General features: G+C 42.2%; 1 protein-coding gene across 2 annotated transcripts in view; it reads right to left on the reverse strand.

The window, feature by feature from the left end:
* Positions 1-20,401, reverse strand: part of LOC135906215 (exportin-T-like) — a 55,412-nt gene that overhangs the window by 14,027 nt on the left and 20,984 nt on the right. For both annotated transcript variants that reach the window (XM_065437482.2, XM_065437481.2), the window contains exons 7-20: positions 18,536-18,619; positions 17,689-17,964; positions 14,437-14,516; positions 13,392-13,590; positions 11,441-11,503; positions 10,233-10,304; positions 9,318-9,446; positions 7,369-7,437; positions 6,379-6,498; positions 5,371-5,465; positions 4,738-4,909; positions 3,392-3,534; positions 1,132-1,231; positions 209-394 (exon numbers count right to left, since the gene is read on the reverse strand). In XM_065437482.2, coding sequence (XP_065293554.1) covers positions 209-394; positions 1,132-1,231; positions 3,392-3,534; positions 4,738-4,909; positions 5,371-5,465; positions 6,379-6,498; positions 7,369-7,437; positions 9,318-9,446; positions 10,233-10,304; positions 11,441-11,503; positions 13,392-13,590; positions 14,437-14,516; positions 17,689-17,964; positions 18,536-18,619 — 1,788 coding nt within the window. The remainder of the gene's footprint in view (positions 1-208; positions 395-1,131; positions 1,232-3,391; positions 3,535-4,737; positions 4,910-5,370; positions 5,466-6,378; positions 6,499-7,368; positions 7,438-9,317; positions 9,447-10,232; positions 10,305-11,440; positions 11,504-13,391; positions 13,591-14,436; positions 14,517-17,688; positions 17,965-18,535; positions 18,620-20,401) is intronic.

A 20,401-nucleotide genomic window follows, 5' to 3' on the forward strand; every position in this document is an offset into this window, starting at 1 on the left:
TATAGCTAGTTTTCCTTGATAAAAGCAGATTATTTCAACACTATTTAATATCCCTGAGAATTCCTGGTTTTTACAGTATGGTAGATGCCTAGTGGATAATTCGACCAAATGTGTCGGTCCCGTCAGGGTCAAATTAATGGAAGTCGACTGTATTTGCTATAACACAGTACAGCTTTTTAAGCTTTTAAGACATCACAAGTTCTCCCACCTTGAACTTGCAGACGATCTGGTTGATGAGTGGTATTAACTCCTGCACCGAGCGTACGTCGGGGTTGCGCAGAAGCTGCTCACAGGCGCGAGGCACAAGTGGCAGAACTTCCTCTTCAAGACACACAACCATACGGTGAAGAAACTGCCGCACACCGGCCTGGAGCAATGGCTGCTCATATGGAAGCTGCAGCAAAGAATACAACAGATGTGATGACAGCCTGTGTATAGCGTTTTCTCTGAAGCCATGAGTAGCACGAAATCGTGCTTTGAAATTGATTTTTAAAAAATTAAATTCTGGAGTGTTCTGTGCCAAAACTACAATTTGATCATGAGGCTCGCCATAATGAGGGACTCTGAAATAATTTTGAGCACCTGGGGTTTGTTAACATGCACCCAATGGCAAAAAGCAAACGCAACAATGACCCATGGGCATTGTTGCATTTCACTCCCATCGAAATGGGGCCGCAGCTGGGATTTGTGCCCACGCCCCAAAACTTGGTAGTGCAACCCCATAACCACTACTCTTGAGATTGAAATTGGTTGCTAGATCTGGTTATATGTACTGGGGTTGTAGTCTGGATTGATCACTTTTGGGGGTACCTTGCAATTTTGTGCAACGTGTACTATTTCTTCTGTCACTTCTGTGTTTAATTGCCCAGCCAATAAATGCGCTATGAAAGTGACAGATTCAGAATGTGGCCACAGGTATCAAGACTCTAATGAACACATAGGCATTAAGGCCAACTGCAAAAGCAGATAATCCATAAAGGAAAAGCCCCTTCTGTCAGCAGAAGCCGATAGATTTTTTTTCTCTCTCCTGCATTATGTAAACCTTACAAGATAGCCTACTGCATTCTTGTGTTGAAACAATTCTTTTGCCCTACAGTTTCATCATATGTAAGAGCATTTATGAGTACTCACATCCAAGGCCTGCAGGAACACCTGAAGTGCTTCCAGGTAAATGGAAACACAGTTGCAAGCTTTCATAGTTTGCTGATTCGAGAATGCCTTGCTCGTTCGACTGGAAAGTAAAATGAAGATGTGTGAAAGGGTTGTCTTTAAAGAACACACAAAATTACTTGGACAGCAAGAGACGATGTGTAATGGCATATTGGTGGGCATGGCGGACCATCGGCAACCATGTGACTTAAATCTTTCTGCTACCTCGTGCACGCGCTTTCTTATGGCCTGGCAGGATCAGCAATACCACAGCATGATCAGCGTTTAAGAAATGCATTCGACCAACCCTATCTGCCAAACTTCACCACGTGCACTTGGACCTCAGGTGCGACAGGGTTGTCCGAGTCACTGCCTTCATGATGCCATTCCTTCGCTGTTTTGGGATGCATTGACGTATCGGCTTAAAAAGCAACAGCTCCAGACCTACACTTTCAGTGGGCATGGTGGACCATTGATGGTCATGTGGCTTAAACCTTTCTGCTACCTCGTGCAAGTTAGTAACTGCTATAGCACAATTAGAAGTGACTTTTGCAGTCTTTTGGTCTTGCCGTGACCCTACGGGTGTGCTATTGTTGACGATGCGTACTGTGTACGCTTGCTGCTGTTGTGTGGTGACATCGAGTTAAATCTTGGCCCTACTTACAGTAGCCGGGCCTATATTGAATCCATGCTGAAGGAGTTGCTGTCCGGTCAAAATAAGTTGGTAGCGGATGCAATTGCGCTTAGAACAGAATAATGAGGAAAAAGTTATCGCTGATTGGGGAGCCAGATTCATCGAATTAGCATAACGAGCCTCGCGTGTAGATGACCTTGAGCATACAGTAAGATCACTCGAGGTGAAGTTGACTGATCTGGAGGATAGGAGCAGGTGATCCAATCTTGATGTTTTTGGCATTCCAGGGGATGTTGGCGAAACTGAACCTATTCTTAAAAATAAAGTTATGGAGGAGGTGTTTTCTGCAAAGCAAGTCTGCAAGTCCTTGCAAGTCTGTTGGCAGGATTCATCGCCTTGGTAACACAGGTAACAAGAGAACAGTCATCATTTACTTCCAGGATTTTACCGAAAAACAGCTTGTAATGTGTACAAATTAAAGGGAAGTCAAATATCAGCTCAAAACGATTACTTGCACAGCCCACTAAGGAAACTCAAACTCCTTTGGGATAGTGCTAAATGTGAAAGAGAACAGGAAAAAAAAGTTCACTTAATTAATGATAAAATGTGTGTCAACAATGAGCTGTGCATGTGTGTCAACAATGCGTGCGAGCCGTGTCGCACTGTCTGTGCATGCATGGGTGCGCGTCCGCAAGCGTGTGTGTGGTCTGGCTAGCGGCAATGATAACGTAGAGTGAGCTCGGCATGTTCATATTAAATAAATGCTGTTTTCATGCTGTGAACGCTGTCCTCACTTTTTTGTTTAGCCTACATTCGAGGTAAGGTTATTTTTCCTGGATTCGGATTTGGCTGGCTTAGAATTGGGGCCGGCCTGGATTTCAGTAAATACGGTAGTACTAGGTTACTGCTATGTACTTCCCTTATCTGACCGAAACTAGACTAGACTCTCCGCCAGTACCGAATACTATTTTCGGATACCCCAAATTCGCGCTGTGCTGCAAGGTTGCCGTGGGCTTCCGCACACTCAATCGCCTTTTTCTTGAAGGCGACGGTGACTTGTCGTCGGCTTCCGCTCATTTTGAAACAAAATGTGAAAAAGCAGCCTTTAACCAGTATAACTTTGTGACAATGTAAACGCAAATTGGCAGTGCCACAATGTCGCCACGACGCAACTAGTAGCGATGGCCACGACGCCATGACGATGCGCTGCTGCTGATGGTGATAACGAAGGCGCTCCTTTACTTCATTCGCCCATTGATGCAAGACTTCCGCAGTTTTTCCACCAATCTCTAGTATATAAGACGAGGGTCAACTCTTCGCAATGGTTTTTTTAAAAAAAGTTTGACCTATATTCCGGTTTTTACGGTAAGTATTCATGTGTTCTGCCCCTCCTGCTTGGGCCTGCATTTGGGTCTGCAGTGCTGTATAAATAACTAACTAACTAACTAAATAAATAAATAAATAAATAAATAAATAAATAAATAAATAAATAAATAAAGTCAGATCTAATGAAGTTTTTGGTAACAATAATGACTGCTGTAATTGATTGCAATATTATGAACACACAAGGCCTGGTTGTGGCTTACAATCAAACTGGGCGCCACTCACCTGGTCACTGCAATGGCATGATTCATGCACTCTGCAATGTCTCGCCGCTTCTCCTCTGTAGGCTCAAGAGGCAACCGCTGGGCCAGAGTCTCGAACTTGCGCATCACAGGAGTCAACTGGTTCTTCAAGAGCAGCTGCTTCTTCTGAAAGTGCAGTTCACACAAACAAGATATATCACCGATGAGTACAGACTGAAGAACTTTGCATCCATACATGCATTAATTAGTATAAACTATAAAGGTCTGTATTTGGGAAGGGGCAGTAACAAGTAGTTTTCAGCAATCTATTTCTTTCAGCATTCTACCTTTACCCAACTTTGTTCATCCTAAAGACTCTTGTTCCCATTCTTTAAACATGGAGACAATCTGGTTTAGCTTCATAACATTTACAACTGTACTATTACAATCCATATGAAAAGTAGGGTTCAGCATTTTAGGCATTCACAAGGTAGTTCACACACTGATAACTGTTCGCAAGACAAAACATTGAAAAGCTTTGTGAAAGGTTTCACTGAATAGATATCAGTGAACTCTTGCATTTAGCATGCTGTAAAAGCACCTCTCCCACAGGCCACCAAGAAACTGCTGTTTTACATGCTGAAACTACTGTCTAATTTATGAGGCACACTGTAGTGTGGAGCTCCAGATTATTTTTTACTACCTGGAGTTCTTTAACGTGTAAAAAATGCATGGTGCAAGATCGTATTTTCATTCCGTGCCCATTGGAATGTTGTTGCCATAGTCAGGACCAAACCCGCAACCTTGAGCTCAGCAGCGCATTGACATAGCCACTGAGCTACCGTGGCGGGTGCACAGACCAGAAGAAGCTGGAAACATGGTGTGGGCCTACAGCCATGCATTGATGCTTGCAATAAATAACCAGTCGCACACTAACAATAGTTCAGTAAAGACTTATGTAGTTGTTCATTCTGTTTGTGCTAGTGAAGACTGGCGTCGGCAAGGGTGTGATGACAACACTAACCGGAGAAGTATCTGAGAAATACCTCACAACTTATTCCATGCATATTAGTGAAGCAACAGTCAGAAAATGACACGCAAATTTTACACTTCCTGCAACAAATATTTCTGGACCAATTACAAGATCATTCATTGCTAGCTTGTTTTGTTTCGCACCTATTTCTCACTGTTGCGTTTCACAGTCATTTGATCTCTCATCCCATGCTGCAGTTTCATAAATTGCGAGGTCATCAGCGTGACTGTGAGAGTTGTTTAAGAAAGCTTTGAGCTTCACACCATGCCGGAGAAAAAAAAATGTGAATTCCTCCTTTCGCTGCAGCTGCTAACAGATGCTGCTTCACAGCCCTCAAAACTTTGCCCAGGACTCACCTCAGCGTTGAACTGGCCCGACACTATGAGCATGGAAGTCGCCTCAAACAGGTACAGTTGATCATCGGGTGACAACAGCGAAGACATGGTGACACCATTCTCAGTGGGGCACAGCACCAGCAATTCCTGCAGCTGCTTCAGAATGTCTTCAGTGAAGTTCAACATGTGCGCTCTATGCCAAAGGAAGCAGGGAAAGCTGACGTCAGCTCATTCAGAAAAAAAAAAAAGCCATAATGCGTTGCGGCACAGACTAAGACAATGAACCGAATTTACTTGTTTTATTCACAGGCGTGCGCTGATATCACACAACAGAAGCAGTATAATTTTTTACATGCACCAACAGGCACGATTTGTACATGGTGTACATATACTGTATTTTTGCATGTGTGACCCACCCACCGTGTATGTATAACCTGTCGGCCCAAACACAGCCCATGGGGAAATAGAAAAGGAAACCCTGGCATGTAAGCCCTGTAAGCAGTCACACACAACATTGCTGTGAAGCTGCACCTCAAGCAAGAAATCGTGTACAAGTAACCCCTGTATCACTGTGAAGCCACACTGGAAAGAAAAACTTGTGTACAGCCCGTAGGGCCACTTTTAGAAAGAAAATTTTGAGCGATGTGAACTTACTTATGCGACTTGATGAACTTCGAAAAAAGGTAGGACACCCGGCTGCGCACGCTGGGACTTGGGTGGCGCAGGCCCCTTTCATCCATGAAGGCAACCTAGTTGAAAAAAAAAAAAAAATTACAATCCCTGTTTTTCAGGGTGCAAACAGTGCTTGCACAAGGCCCCTTGCAGTAGGCACAATATGAACCACACGTGGAGAATGAACTTGGCAGAAGGCAGTGCACGTGCTTGAACTAGTGTATAATTTTTTAAATGACAGACACAACAAAATTATTTTGGGCCACTGTCTCCTTGTTTTCTAGCTCTCGCCTGCATCACCATCCATCATTTCACCTGGAACAAGATAATTGCATATCACCAGTTGGTGTGTACACAAAAGATAGTCCTCTGTTTGTGCAGTACCATTCTCATGAATTCATGCGGCATGTGGCAAAGAAATTCAAACAAGACAGAAGTCCACAGGAAGATGGATGCTAGCAGTGATAAACACTGGGGCCAATGTTTCAACAGGTCCCCTTGTTGAAACATTGGTTCCAGCCACATTCTGTGGTCTGCCACCAATTCATCAGAAGGAATTAATATGGCACAGCAAATTGCTGCACACTGTTGCAAATAGTAACTGGCTAATTTTTGCACCTGAGAAAAGCCAACAACATGGCATCTACAGTTCTGTTGAAAATAACTTCAAGTAGCTTCCTACAGCACACAGGTGAAGTCACTACTTAAGGGGTAGGGATGGACCTAAACCACTTCAGCAGTGCAATGACTGCTTAGAGCATTATGCTGAGTTTGCCTGTTTATGTGTAACTATAAAAGTGCTTAGACGAAGTGTTAATGTATTTTTACATTGCACTGAATAAACAATAAATGATGTTGCATTAAACAAAAACACAAATAGTAACTAAACAAACTTCATTTAGCATTTGCTGAATAGAGTTAAGAATGTGAAAAGGTCTTCAAAATGAGTCAATTCCTTCTTCAGTAGGGTCACACATAACATCAACTTACAAGAACGTCTGGAATGCTTTCTGGCTCCTGGCTGAAGAACTTCTCGTATCGTACAATGGTCTCGAAGAACTGCAATGTTACTGCAGGATGGCCACAGGTGCTTACACCACTCGAGATGAGCTACCATGAAAAAGAAAACATGTGGATGCAAACAGTAAAGGGCTTTGCATGACATCAATGAGGGATTCATCTGTAAGCCTTTGCAGTGCAGGACAAAATGAAAATGAAAAATCATAAATGACAGTCCTTTTTCTGATGTGTTCGGGACTTTATGTCACACCACCTGTCAAGCTAAGCAAACAGTCATTCAATTTATCCCACCATACTCAAAGGACCTCTCTAAATTCTTTGCAGTTATCCTCACATCATCTTGGCTGATAAAGAATCAAGGGGTGCCCTCCAACACCACCATTGCTCTACCTCTTTATTCACCAGAGCAATGCTCTTCTAGTTAAGATTAAAAAAGAAAGAATATGTGTAAATTGCCACCCTTCTTTCACAGTCAGCTTGACAAGCTTGTGTAACGCAATCAATGTTACTTAAACCTTGATTTGACGAAGACTTATGTCACTAGCAGGCATCCATCATCTCCGGGGTGCTTAGGACAATGAACAGTAGATGGAACTCGTGACATCAAGACTGTGCAAGACTTCAGCAAAACTATCATTTATCTGCTGTGGCGAGTAGAAATGTTCATAATCAAATGATACGAAAACTAAGTTTGCCATATTTAACCATGGCAGATGTACAGTCATACCTCAATATAACTAAGTTGTAGTTGCAGCGAAAAACTTTGTTAAATCACAAATTTCATAAATTCGAGGCTTTAATGTCTCAGCAGTAAAAACAACTTTGCGAATTCCCAGATCATTCCAGGCAGATAGTATTCTTTCAGTAAGCACTTATAAAAATATTGCAAGAAGGTTCGGCCATAATAGCGCGGTTCCTGCACTATCATGGCCCACATGTAATGGGAATGGTAAACCATACCTGCCGCATAATGACTACAACTGGTGGAAGAGCATCTGGAGACCCATTAACCTGAGCACTGTGGAATCCCTGGAAGAGAGAGAGAGAGAAAAAGGTGAAGGCAGTTCAGTAAATGGTTACAACAATTGCACAATTTTGGGTACACACTTCAAATCAGTGCAAAAGATTATACGTGCCAGACCTCCAATCTGATGAGGCATGCCGCAGTGGGAGAGTTCAGACTTTTTGACCACCTGGGGCTCTTTAACGTGCACACAGGAAATTAGTGCACAGACAACAAAGCAGCCACAGGTAAGGCAGAGACAAAACAATAAAGGGTCTTCTATATTAAAGGAAACATAATGGCAAGAATGAGCTTAAAGTGTGTGTGCGTACACTTATGTCCAAAGCACAGCAACATAAAAAGAAAATTTCCAAGCACAACCCATCTCACAATGACTTGCAATGTTAATGGGATTAACATACAAGCAATGTACCGAAACACCGTATTTCCACCCCCGAAACACGTAATTTATGAGCAGTGTACTGCAGCCAGGCTCCGCTTTTGCACTTCCCTCTGGACATGCTGCACCGTCTAGCGGCAGGCGTGAGAAGCCAGAGAGAAATGTTCCTCCGTTTACGTGGCCTCTGAAATTGCACCTGCAGTGTGCTGGTGAATATGAGCCGTGAACTGCAGGCAGGTCCCTCTTTCGTGCTTCCCTCTGGACATGCTGAGCTATCTAGCACAACACCTACAAAGTTCCCCCTTCCTTTGCATGGCCTCCGAGATGTGCGACACACCGGTACAAGCTAAACGGATACTAATTAATCCCTTGCGGGCATTTGTGGCGCAGTGCTAAAACGTTGGGTTGCTGTACTTGAGGAACCTGCACGATGCAAGTTAGATTCTGCCCAGCATGATATAAAATTTAACCCTTTTGAGGGTAAATGCCGTAAACATACAGTGCCGTGAACATGCCCCAAATGATCGATGCCATATATTTACGGTGCTGTCTCTGTGTTCGAAAAACATGCCAATTTTCCAATTTTTTGTTAAACACAGGGTAGCAGCAAGCGCTGCCATCCTGTTTTATATACATACCAGGCCTGTGAATGAAAATTCACAGGCGGGTGCTGGTACGTATGTAAAAACGATGCTGCCATGTCTGTGCTGGTGAAAAAAACTGACCCTCGAAGGGTTAAAGGGTTTCTTTTTATCACTGAAGAACAGTGTAAAGAGGCTAGATAAGCCCAAGGTGTCTGAGGTAGGCTAAACGTGCTATTTGCATTAAAACAAGACGCCCAGGTTTGTGCAGACAGCACAGTTCATGTGCAAGCCGTAAAGCTGGGAGCAATGGTCACACTAAAGATGAGTCACACCAAATGTAGTTATATTGTATGTAAGGACAAACTGAACATACAAAACTATGTGCCAGAGCTGGATACCCATGTACATCTGAATTTCCTGCGACTGCAGAAAGTGCACCGTACAGATACATGGCATCCCACACTATGTGCAAGTATGCATACCTCAGCAAAACTAAGCAGTGCTCTGGCTGTGCTACAAAGGTTGTGCTACAAAGGTTGGGTAAGAGGACAACAAAGGTTTATTTCAAACATAAGAGGCCTCCAATGGCGATAGCAAAGGCATACTATTGCTACAGTACCTGCTTGTTCCAGAAACTGCCTTCAAGCAAGCCATCCTTAATGACTTCAGCAGAATAACCAGAACGCTATAAATTATCAATCGCACATGCCAACACTTATCTTGGCGCAGTTCCCACTTGCACCAGCTGGTACTGAATTGCAGTTACATGCCTAAATCGAAGGCGCCTGCCTATGACACAAGCATTAGCAAATGGCAGCTCCATTGAAGTGCACAATACTCTCGCACGTTTACATGCTTTCAAGCAGACGTAACACAAGTGGGATTAGAGCTTATAACACTGAAAAAAAAAAAAAAGTCTTACGGGAATGGCCTCGCCAAGGAGATACAAGAACGAGATGGCAACTTCCACATCTTGAAATGGAATGCTCCTCCAATTCTGAAGTGTAGTGCTTATCATGCCTTGTGTCAGGGACAAGGTCATGTCTTTATCCTAAGAAGAAAAAGAATGTCAGAAATATTTAAAAAATGTCGACCATTTTTAGCATCCATTAAACCACAATTAAAAAAAAATCCTTTCTGCTTGGGCTCCGACTTCTCCTGCAGGTCTTGATCTTATAAGTGAACCAGTGAACTCCTAAGGATTCAGGATTATGTCCCAAAAATAGCACAGGAGTCTTGTCCTAACAACAAAGCTGATTCTTCTGAAGACAGACGCACAAGAGATGCCTATGAAGCTGTGTAATAAAAGTTTCACACTGATGAAAAATGCAGCCCATAATGACGACAAATGCCTAAGTAAGAAATAATGATTACCTACATGGCAATGCCAAACTATCTATGCCCAAGTTTACATGGAGAGATTGAATGTCCCTTGTTGATATAACAGAAGCAGTTATAAGCTGAACTTTGACGCACATCTAAGAGAACAGTACATTCTACTGCTTCAGCGGTGGCTGTTATGAAATGTTAAGAAGACGCTTGTATACACATTGCCTTCTCTGTTTTATGGTCAGTGATGTGTTTATGATTGCTGCCATGGTTACACCTGATCATACAGTTTTCCTTCAAATGCTGCACAACACAGATGCAAGGACAACTTTCCCTTTTGAACATTCAGCACATTGCTGTTTTATTGAACCTTAGGTTACAATCACCTTGTCCGGAAAAACTGCAACAGCTCAGGTAGCCAGCCAAAGAACACAGCTGGAAAGAACTTGCAGCAAACAACACAAAGGACAATCGTAGCTTGTCCCCAGTTAAAAGCCTGTGGACTCACCAGCTGAGCAACGTTGTCAAAGAGCACCTTTAGTGTTTTTCTGTATTCTAAAAATAAGGCTTCATCTTCGCCCTGTAAAGAAAAAAAAATCAAAAGGTAAAACATAGCGAGAAAAATGCCTCCATAGCTGCATACCATGTGAGCAGCAAAGCCCAATACTCTGCAACCATAAGGAGAACTTTGGCAAAACTGACTGCAGTATAGCATTTTCTTTTTTTTCGAAACCAGCTGCACATGGAAGGCCCAAGAAAACTTAGCCATTTTGCATGGTCCTCAAGGTACTTGCACTTTTTCTATTGATGGTACGTACAATTCCACTCAGCAGGAGTTGCCATGATATCACAAGAATATTTTGGGGTATCGATATCTGACATCATAGTAAGTGCCACATGACTAGCTTTTAACTTAGTGTGGCTATAGTCACATTTTTGTATCAAAACACCAATCTCACTATGTTCAGAGTTTCTGTACAGCGGTTGTGCCGGTACCATTATGCCAGTAGTTCTTACTGCTTTCCCACTACACCTAAGCTCATCCACTAAAAAAATTCTGGGGTTTTACGTGCCAAAACCACGATTTGATTATGAAGCACGCCGTAGCGAGAGACTCCGGATTAATTTTGAACCACCTGGAGTTCTATAATGTGCAGCCAATGCCCGGTATCCGGGCATTTCTGCATTTCATCCCCACCGGTGCTCACGCACTGGCAACAAGTTATCTTTTCGTGCACTTTCGTTCCCCCCCCCCCCCCCCCCCCCCACTTCATTACTTTCTACATTTCAATTTCAACCACAGCTAATTACCCCTATGCTTTCCTTGGCTGCATTGCCTGGTGGTTTTATACGACATATGCTCAAGGCAAGTTTAGGTTGTATGCCGAAGACCAACTCTGCAAAGCTGCTTTTGCAAGCAGATAAATTGGGGGATCGGGAGGTCACATTGACCTGCTGGTGCTTATAATGCCTTGAGGGCACTTGGCAGATAACAGCAACTGCTTATCAACACTGTCTAATGCAATGCAGCAGATATGTAAGTTATTAGTATCTTGCTCATTGTGGGCTTTCCTGAACATGCTTGAACAGTGCACTTGAATAGCCCAAGATAGTAATCGTAAACCTAAAACCATCCCTACAGTTTCTAGGAACTAGAAAACTAGAACTTCACTTTTCTTTTGGAAAACAAGGCAGAATTAGGCAACAGTAACTCACCTGACGTTCAAATAAATAAGAACTGTCATACTTGTATTTGTTAATTACTATGTACAACACCGCCTGAAAGAGCAAGAAGATGAAAAACATCATTAACAACACAAATGAATGCACAGCAATACAAGCGCAACACAATTACCACCATTAAATTTATTCTCCTCTAAGAATGCACTTGCTTGGTAAGGACAAAGTACCTTTGCAACTCAAAAACAAAACTTCTTATGGCAGTGCAAGGTGGCCGTGAACTACATGGTGACATCAGCAATGCAGGCACCAAAGTTCCCAACTGGATAACAACATTGTCAAAGCCCAGTATAAGCCAGCTGCAGTTCATTTTGGCATGTGTAGTTAAATTTATATGTTCCTGCATTTTATTACATGCAGTTTACATTCACTGTTATGTGTTCAGATTATATAAATTTACATGTGCGTTGCAGAGAAGACCCATTTTCAGAAAAATGTTTCCTTTAGATAATTGTCGATGCAAATATACGTTCATACACACCTAAGCCCATTCATAATGAAGCTGAGCCTTTTGCAGCATGCATATGCTGATTAACTGCTGGAGCTTAAAGTCCAAAACAATGCCAGAGCTATGAGGAGTGCGATAAACAGGAGCTATGGATTATTTTTAGGGGTGTGCGAATATAAAAATTTTCGAATACAAATAAAATACTTAGCTTTGAATATTTAACTGAATATTGAATCATATGCATATGCATTAATTTGCAAGTTCAGTTAATTTCTTATGTTGGAACACTGCAAATGCATTGTCAATGTTAAAAAACTAGACTAGTAAGCCGTTATACTAAAACACTGTGCATTTGGCTCATGTTAACTTGGAAAATTTAGTAATTCTCGGTAGCTGTCCTCTCCAGTCTGTGCATTATTATACCACACCATATGCCCGTAAACTTGAAGGCATTTAACCCTGTGCCAGTTGTCACTCAACACACTTGCTCTCTAGATGCAAGCTCAGAATTGAGTCTGGCGCTGAAAAAAAAAAGTGCACCCTCGCTGTCCGCAAACCTGCGCCCCTTGCTACAGAGAGGCTGGCTTTCCCGCAAAATTTAGACGTTTAGTGGCTGAGTGTACTTTACAGTCAAAATTTCGCTAGCAGCAGAAAATTGCCGCAACATTCTTAGATCAGATATAACGAATGCTAAGAATCATGTTTGTTCCCGCACAGGCAGATATATATTAGATTTGATTGGAATATTCATACCCAACCGAATATTCAAACATTTTTGAATATCTATTTTTCAAATCGTATATAAATAGCAAAATATAATATCCGATAATATTCGTACTTTTCAAATATTTGCACACCCCTAATTATTTTTGATCCCCTGGAATTCTTAAAACATGTGCTAATGCTCGATACATGAGCATTTTTGTATTATGCCTTTATTAAATTGCAGTTACTATAGGTAGAAATGAAATGTGCGACTCGGGTGCAGCAGTAGAATGTCCGAGCCATTGAGCACTGCAGTGACATTCATTTGTTTCATCCCAAAGTTTATACCAACTGGCCCAATAACAATGCAGCCAACAAAAGACAAAGCCTACATGAGCGTAATTTGGAAAAACGAGGACGACACCTCTAATGTTTGTCACTTTGTGTAGCACAGATAAATGGCCACTTTTAGGTTATGAAATGGCTAGTTTCTCTCCGAAATTATTGAAATAAGCAACTTAAGTCACTCTGACAGCTCACAGTAGCTAAACTGACGCTGCAACCTTCACAGATCATCTATGTAGGGTGTCATCCGTGTAGGGTCATGCAACATGAGCAGCTTCGGAACATTAAAGAAGAAAATTTTGTGCACTATGAAAAACTTGCAAATTTTGTTCATTTTCTCACAAAACAACTACGAAATTCAGAGCTCAGATGCGAATTATTTAAAGTCAACTGCATCTCCCAATGAACAACACAGTTCCAAGTACCCACCTCAATATTGGCCTTGTCTGGCTGCTTGTAGTTGCCTGGCTCGTGCTTGAGGTATTGAATGTATTCGCGTGCGAACTCAGCCACCCCTTGGGATACGTCGTCATCTTCGTGTCCTAGGAACTGAAGCATCAGGGGCACCTTGGAGGCCAGCTCTGACTGCACCAGCTGCCGGTTGGGAGCATCGCCTTTTTTCTGCAACCTGCCACCACAGGACCACACATTCTACAAGGACTGACAAATGAACGTAATGAAAGAGTGATTGATTCATGGATTTTCAAGGTGACTGAAACAAAATTTTGGTCTGTGTAAAAAGCTTACTTTCACAAAGCATAGATAGAGCAGCCTCCTGCAAAATTTTGCGTCTGAAATGTGAGTGGATGCATAAAAACTAGTAAAAGTTAGCAGTAATACCCAATTAACCTCCCAGATTAGGCAGCACCTGTGACGTATCGAAAATCTCAGAAACCAGGTCCTGGATTTGCATTGTATCTGTTAAACACCAGATGCCTGCATTGTCACCTTAGGCACTATATAAAGGCTGCTAATAAGTACGCTCCCTTCAAGAACTATTCTTTGCATCTATTTTGCCAACTGGCACTCTTGTATGAAAGGAGGTATAAACACCCTTTTTGTGTCTTCACACTACAGCATTGTTGTTACCTTTGTCACCAAGAGCACTTCAGACCCCACAAAGTAACTAACATTCTCAGAACAATAAAATAAAATATTAGAGGCTAAATGATGTAAAGTATTGCAATACAATAAATTTGAGGGGGTAAATTAGCTTTGAGAAGTTTATAATACCAGAAACCACAAGGCCCTTGGAAGCAAGACCAAAACTCAGACTAATGCACTTATTGCCCAACACAAGCAAAGGTGACACAAAAAATTTGCACATAACTCATTTTCGCATTAACGCCACTGAGGCAAAAGAATCTGCATGGTTAACCTACAACATGAAGCAGTCAATATACTTTCTACAAAACTTGGTGCAGCTCTTTGACTGTTATAGTTACCATTTGGATGGCTTGACACTTGCACTTACTTTGAATATGAGTCGAACAGCTGGATCCCCATCGAATTTACAAGCTTTGCCAACTTGATAAGAAAGTCCACATCTTCTCCCTGAGAGGAAAAGGAGGGGGAGGGACGAAGAAAAAGTCTAAAGGATGTCCTCTTCCAGACAATGTAACAGCGTGAGTTTATAAAAAGCAAATAAGAGTACAGACTGCAGCTCGCAGATGCCTTAAATGACAGGCCAGCTTTACAATGGACTAGTTTGGTATGCCAAATAGGGCACCAAAATCTAACAATTTCTGACGGCCATTAAAAGCTACCACACCAACTTCATGTTACAGTGGAGATTTTGCCATCATATGGCTAGGCTACTAAATTGTAGGCGTGTGCTAATACCGAATAGTAGATTTTTAGTCAAACAAAGGAAGAAAAAGCCGAATATCAAATACTAGGAAATTTCCCCCTAACTTTATTGTTTACAAATGTTTTACAAGCAAATACGGTGCTGCACATGCTTGGGAGTCTCATACCATTGCATAACAAAAATGTAGCAAGCTATCAGTAACTAAGGTACATAGAAATGAAGTTATACGGTATGGTCTACTCTCATTAAGGAAACACCAAATTAGTATGCCAGCACTGATTACAGCTCAGTTCTAGTATATGTGAAGGTCTGGAAAACATTTTTTTAATGAGTAGAACTTCTGTTGAATAAAATTGAGTGCCTTTTTCCTCTGAAACTGACGTTCTGCTGTACTGAACTTCTTTAATAATGTTTAATTATTGCATGGAAAGTTTTGCTTTCTAGTTTTTGGCAAAACTGCAGAAGGGCTATCCCAATTTTATGGCAAGTGGGTTATCGCAAGACCAATATACACAACAGATGAAAGAACCGCCCGAAAGAACTGAATTCTGCATGTAGCAGGCACCAACGGTAAACAGCAAGCACCGTCTGTGCTGTTTCATTGTCTGCTTCGGCACGATTTGCCACCTGTCAAAGATTCTGTGATCTGGAGGGTCGGTGTCACAGCAAGTTCGCACAACGCTCATTCCCCCTGCCACTTTTGTTCATCCGCCGCCCGTCCAAATGTGTGTAACTGGGTCATGACACTTTCGCACCTGCCGTGTAAATCTAAAGCTAGTCTTGTGAGGGGCTGCTCGAAGTTACAGAAAGAGACCAAGGTGCATTTATATATGGTGCCAATGGTGGCTGTGAACAACTCTGTTGCCATCCCGTGCACTTGCTTTCATTCACAAGGCTGTTTGTATGCTTTCCGAGTGTCGTCCGGCTGCTACGAACATATGTGTATCGATTCATCCATGATCAGTCCCAAAATCACACGTGCGAGTTGCATTGATGGCTGTTAAAGCGGCAGGAAGTTTGCTGCCATGTGCTCCACGCGATGTGCGTGCCTATCGGTAGCATCTCGGCCCAGCTTCCCACAAGCCCTTTCGCACTTTACAATGCACTGATTTTGTTTCCGTCCTCTCTGTCTGCATCACATTATCATGTTGATTAGTCCTGTCAAACAGGTCAGACCTTGTACTGACAGAGACAGCCCCGCCCGATGCGGCATTGTTCTGCAAATTGCGGCGTTTGGGTGCAGTTTGTGCGATCCCTGCATTGAGCCGATGTCGGGGCGGCCTGTCTCCAGCACTCTTTTTGCACCGAAAACGAAGTGAAACGCTCACTTGGGTGGCATCAAGCACGAGGGGCTCTGCAGCATATGAGATATGTGGTGCTGCATTCATCTACACCGAATATACTGAATAGTATTCTAAAAATCAAATAGGAGATATCTGATTCATGAATCGCATTATTTGAACGTTCTATTTAACTTGATGCAATAATATTCGAACATTTTCACACCTCTAATTTCTTGTTTTTCTGAGAAGTAATACATTTTACTCAAAAATAAACAAAACCTCAATCTGGCAACTTATGCACACTTGTTTGCAAAGGCTCTATGATGTTTTAAGGTGCCTAGGTTATCGCTTTGGGATCATCAATGCTGCATTTGAGCTTGAAATTTGAGATGATGGAAAATTTAGCATTCATTTTTCTGAACTAATAAAAAATCTTTTCTTTAGAACAAATGCAGAGACAGCTATCATAGTTACTCGCGTGAAGAGACTTGACCAATACAGCACACTTCTGTTAATTCAATCCCAACCAAAGGTCCCAGCCAGTGCGCATGCATTTTTATGGACTCTCGACATTCATTACTTGGTCCTAAAATTGGTCTTCACTGGTTAATTAGAACTTGACCAGTCAGCGTGCAGACACCTGACCTCTATGGTGACCCCAACAGACGTCTTTAGTGGCTGCGTGTGTCTCGGCAGAGCTTAGGGGACAGTGAATGCATTGAGCAAGTGTCAAATCTTCCGTCAAAAACACACACACATTTTCAGCCTGCCCAAGGAAGATTTTCAAGCAATAACTATAGCTCACAATTTCTCATTATGGTACTTACCAAGAAAATCGGGTAGAAAATGGCCTGTGGAGTGCAATCGCATACAATACCAAATGCCTTAACGGCATTCGCATGCTTTACCACATAGCAAGAATGTACTGTGGCGAGGTGGTCTTAAAAATTGTGCCGCTAAGCTAGGAAACTGTGCAACAGATAATAAACCCTTGCCCCTTTCCTTGCAAAAACTCAGGTGCGCATTAGATTTATACTTTAAGAGCTTTATTGTCATTTATACATCAGTTTTCTACTTTGGAAACATTGAAAATGGGCGTGGTGTTAGAATTGAAAAAATACTGCCAGAAAAATCTATGGTGTGTTTTGGCATTTCTTGTACATCTTGTTTAATCCAACCCGCCGGATAATTTATCATTTTCAGTTGGTCCAACACGGGTCAAATTAATGAGTCGACTTTAATAGGGCGGCTACACTGTATTGCCAAGGAACTTGCAAAGTGCTCTAGCAATCGTTTTGCGATATCAAGGCTTGATATCTCAGGCTATTAGCTGTACCCAAGGTCAAAGAGGATGACTGTTCGTGAATGACACACAAACACACACATACAAATGTGCCCTTAATGTAAACTAGATCATTTGCAGGAGTGTACTGCAGTTTCTCCCAAGCAATCTCCAGCCTAATGGTTATCCTTGTTATATTCCAATTGTGTTGCAAATATGTGATTTTCGTTCATAGCATCTGGCTCTACCACCTTGCATGAGCAAAATGAAACAAACAATTCAAGAGCTCACACAATGTTCTGTAAGTGAACTTCCTAACGAACATCGCATGAAAAGTGGCGATGCACCCACCTCAGCCACTGTAAGCACGCCAGCCCTCTGCAGGACCAGAGAGAGGGACTCGACGAGGCGTGCCTTGTCGGCCGGGTCCATGCCCTTGGCCAGGATCTCACACACACAGTCACACGCCGATTCTCGCAGGGCCGGCAAGGACAGAAAGTGAACCAGTGCGTCCACAAAGCGGGCGTTGGCCACTAGGCCAATGTCAATCCAGGCCACATATGCGCCCACCACTTCAAGACACAGCCGGCATAATTCCACACCAGCAGGGCTTTGGCACTGGGTCGTCTGTTCGGCACACAGACAATGAAAACAAAAAGAAAGCTAGAGCACCCCCCCGACAGGAATAAAAAATACATTATGATGATAATAGATGGAAGACTCCCTTTAAGATGAATTTGAAGAGGTCTCTGGAACCCTTTTTGTTTTACCAAATGTTCAGCGGTAAGTTCTGACATAACATTTGTCATTCATCCATGTGGATGAACACAATAGTATGTGCAAGAGCAGATAGGCTAGATTAAAACATATTCTATGGCTACATCACTCAAGCTTGACATCAAATCCACCACCAATCTGTTCCAAAGGGGATGCTAATGATATCCATGTAGGTTTCACTGCAACGTAAACAGAGTCAAAAGTAAACTTTCCCAATGGCAGGTCAAGTTCGCTTGCAAACATTCGAGGTAACAAACCCAGTTTATTTAATATGTGATTCTATGACAGCTTTAAACCAAGCAAGGCTAAAAAGCAAAAATCAGGACAAATGTATGCAGCTGTCTACATCACAAGTGCAGCAACTTTCAACAAGCAGACAATACATTCAGCGTGCTAGTGATTGCAAGGCTCACATTCTTACCAGGATGGTGTACCAAGAGTTCACCATGTCCACAATGTGTGTTTCTCGGATGTTGTCCTTTAGCAATCTGTTTCGGTCTTGTTCCTGTTGAAACCAGATTATAGCACCCATTGTTACATCATGAAAAGAAGTAACAGGATAAAAATAAACATAGCAAGCCTGTTACAATACATGAGGGATCCACAATGCTCTTTGCGAGTCTCATTAGCCTGAGGGAGTTAACCACAGTATGTAATATTGTGTATAGCATTATATCATAAAACCTAATTAATAAGAAGTCCAACAGACTGCAAAATATATTTAAATTAGGCAGATTTTCTAATTACCAAAAACGAACCAAGAAATGCAGAAAAAGAAGGGTAATACTGTGCAGCACAAGCATGTATTTTGTGTGTGGCAGGACTGCTTAAATTATTGATGTGGGACTGCTTGGGATGGTAGTTTGCTGCACCAAGGGTCATGATTGATGTCTAACCCATTAATCAAGCATAGGATCTCAGTCACCACTGCTATACTCTACAAAATTGTGGAAAACGCTCGTGGACTTCAGTATAAACATTGCTAAAGTGGTTGCAAGAGTGGGCTCCTTATCATCACTGCGATCACCTACTGGCACACTGTCGGTGACTTTGCTTTCCACATTAGTGTACGATGTCTGCACATCTGCTTCTATATTAAAATTATCGGCGAAGCCTAGTCAGTCAAGTATATCATTTCCTTTGCCATTTTCGTACACTAGCAGAGACGTACGTGTAGCCAAGATTTTTCCTGCGGTTGTGCATCGCACGCACAAAACACATTGGCAGTGAAGAAAACACAAGTGACACAGCTTACGTTTCCATGGGAAAAACTAGAAATTCAAAGCCAAGAGTGCCACTTTTATTGATGATAATGATGATGCTCCGACTCTCTTTGTAGCAGGGACATACACATAAAATTAATGTGCACTGCCAGACAACGTAGGCACTTCGCACAGCACAGTTCTCCCGAAGTCTGATCTAGATTCAATAACACATCATGGTCACCATGTTTCTAACACTGCCTCAAAAATATGCGAAGCTAGAAGCTCGTCACAGGACCCTGGTATCAGAGGCCACGACTGAAAGCTACGAATTATCCAGATGGATGCACACAAGCTTTTCAATTTATCCAGAATAATTCGCATTGGATATTAAGAGACTGCACATAAACTGAATTTTCAAATAGCCGGACACCAAATGATCACAGTTTTACTATATTTTCCACTTTGCAGATCTTGAAAAAATATTTGCACAGCAAGAAGGCTAAGTGGCTCTAGTTGACAACCTAATCTGAAGGAAGTGTCAATATTATAAGATGGGTCATGGGTGACACGTGCATTTAAGTTTCATAACAAATTAAATTTCATAACAAATTAAATATAAAGGTGGCAGCCGTTGCCCCCACCACAGCAACGCTAGGCTTACATTCTTAAGCAAAATCACACTCTTTGGGTCGTATCTTGCCATGCAAGAATAATCGTCATCTGTCTTGCCTGCATTTCCTTTCTTTAACGCTGCAAGCCCGGTATTCCCAGGTCACGAACGGCATGTGCGTTATCAGCATGAGAGCATTCTCGACAGGAAAGCAGCGAGCGCAGCATTTTCAAGAAAGGAAACGAAAGCAAGACAGATGACGATTATTGTTGTATGGCAAGATACGACCCAAAGGGTGTACATTTGTTTAAGAGTGTAGCTACATCGACATTTGTTACCAAGCTCCTTGCTGTTCCGTGCCGTGTTTTTCATAAAAACAATTCGCCGCTGTTAGTAAGAGCGCCAACTCTGCCTCTATAATCCTCGCCAATGGCTTCAAATCTCGGAAAGCATGAAGCATGGCATAATGCCG

Source organism: Dermacentor albipictus, chromosome 5 (assembly GCF_038994185.2).
Source record: "Dermacentor albipictus isolate Rhodes 1998 colony chromosome 5, USDA_Dalb.pri_finalv2, whole genome shotgun sequence".
Taxonomy (NCBI): Eukaryota; Metazoa; Arthropoda; class Arachnida; order Ixodida; family Ixodidae; genus Dermacentor; species Dermacentor albipictus.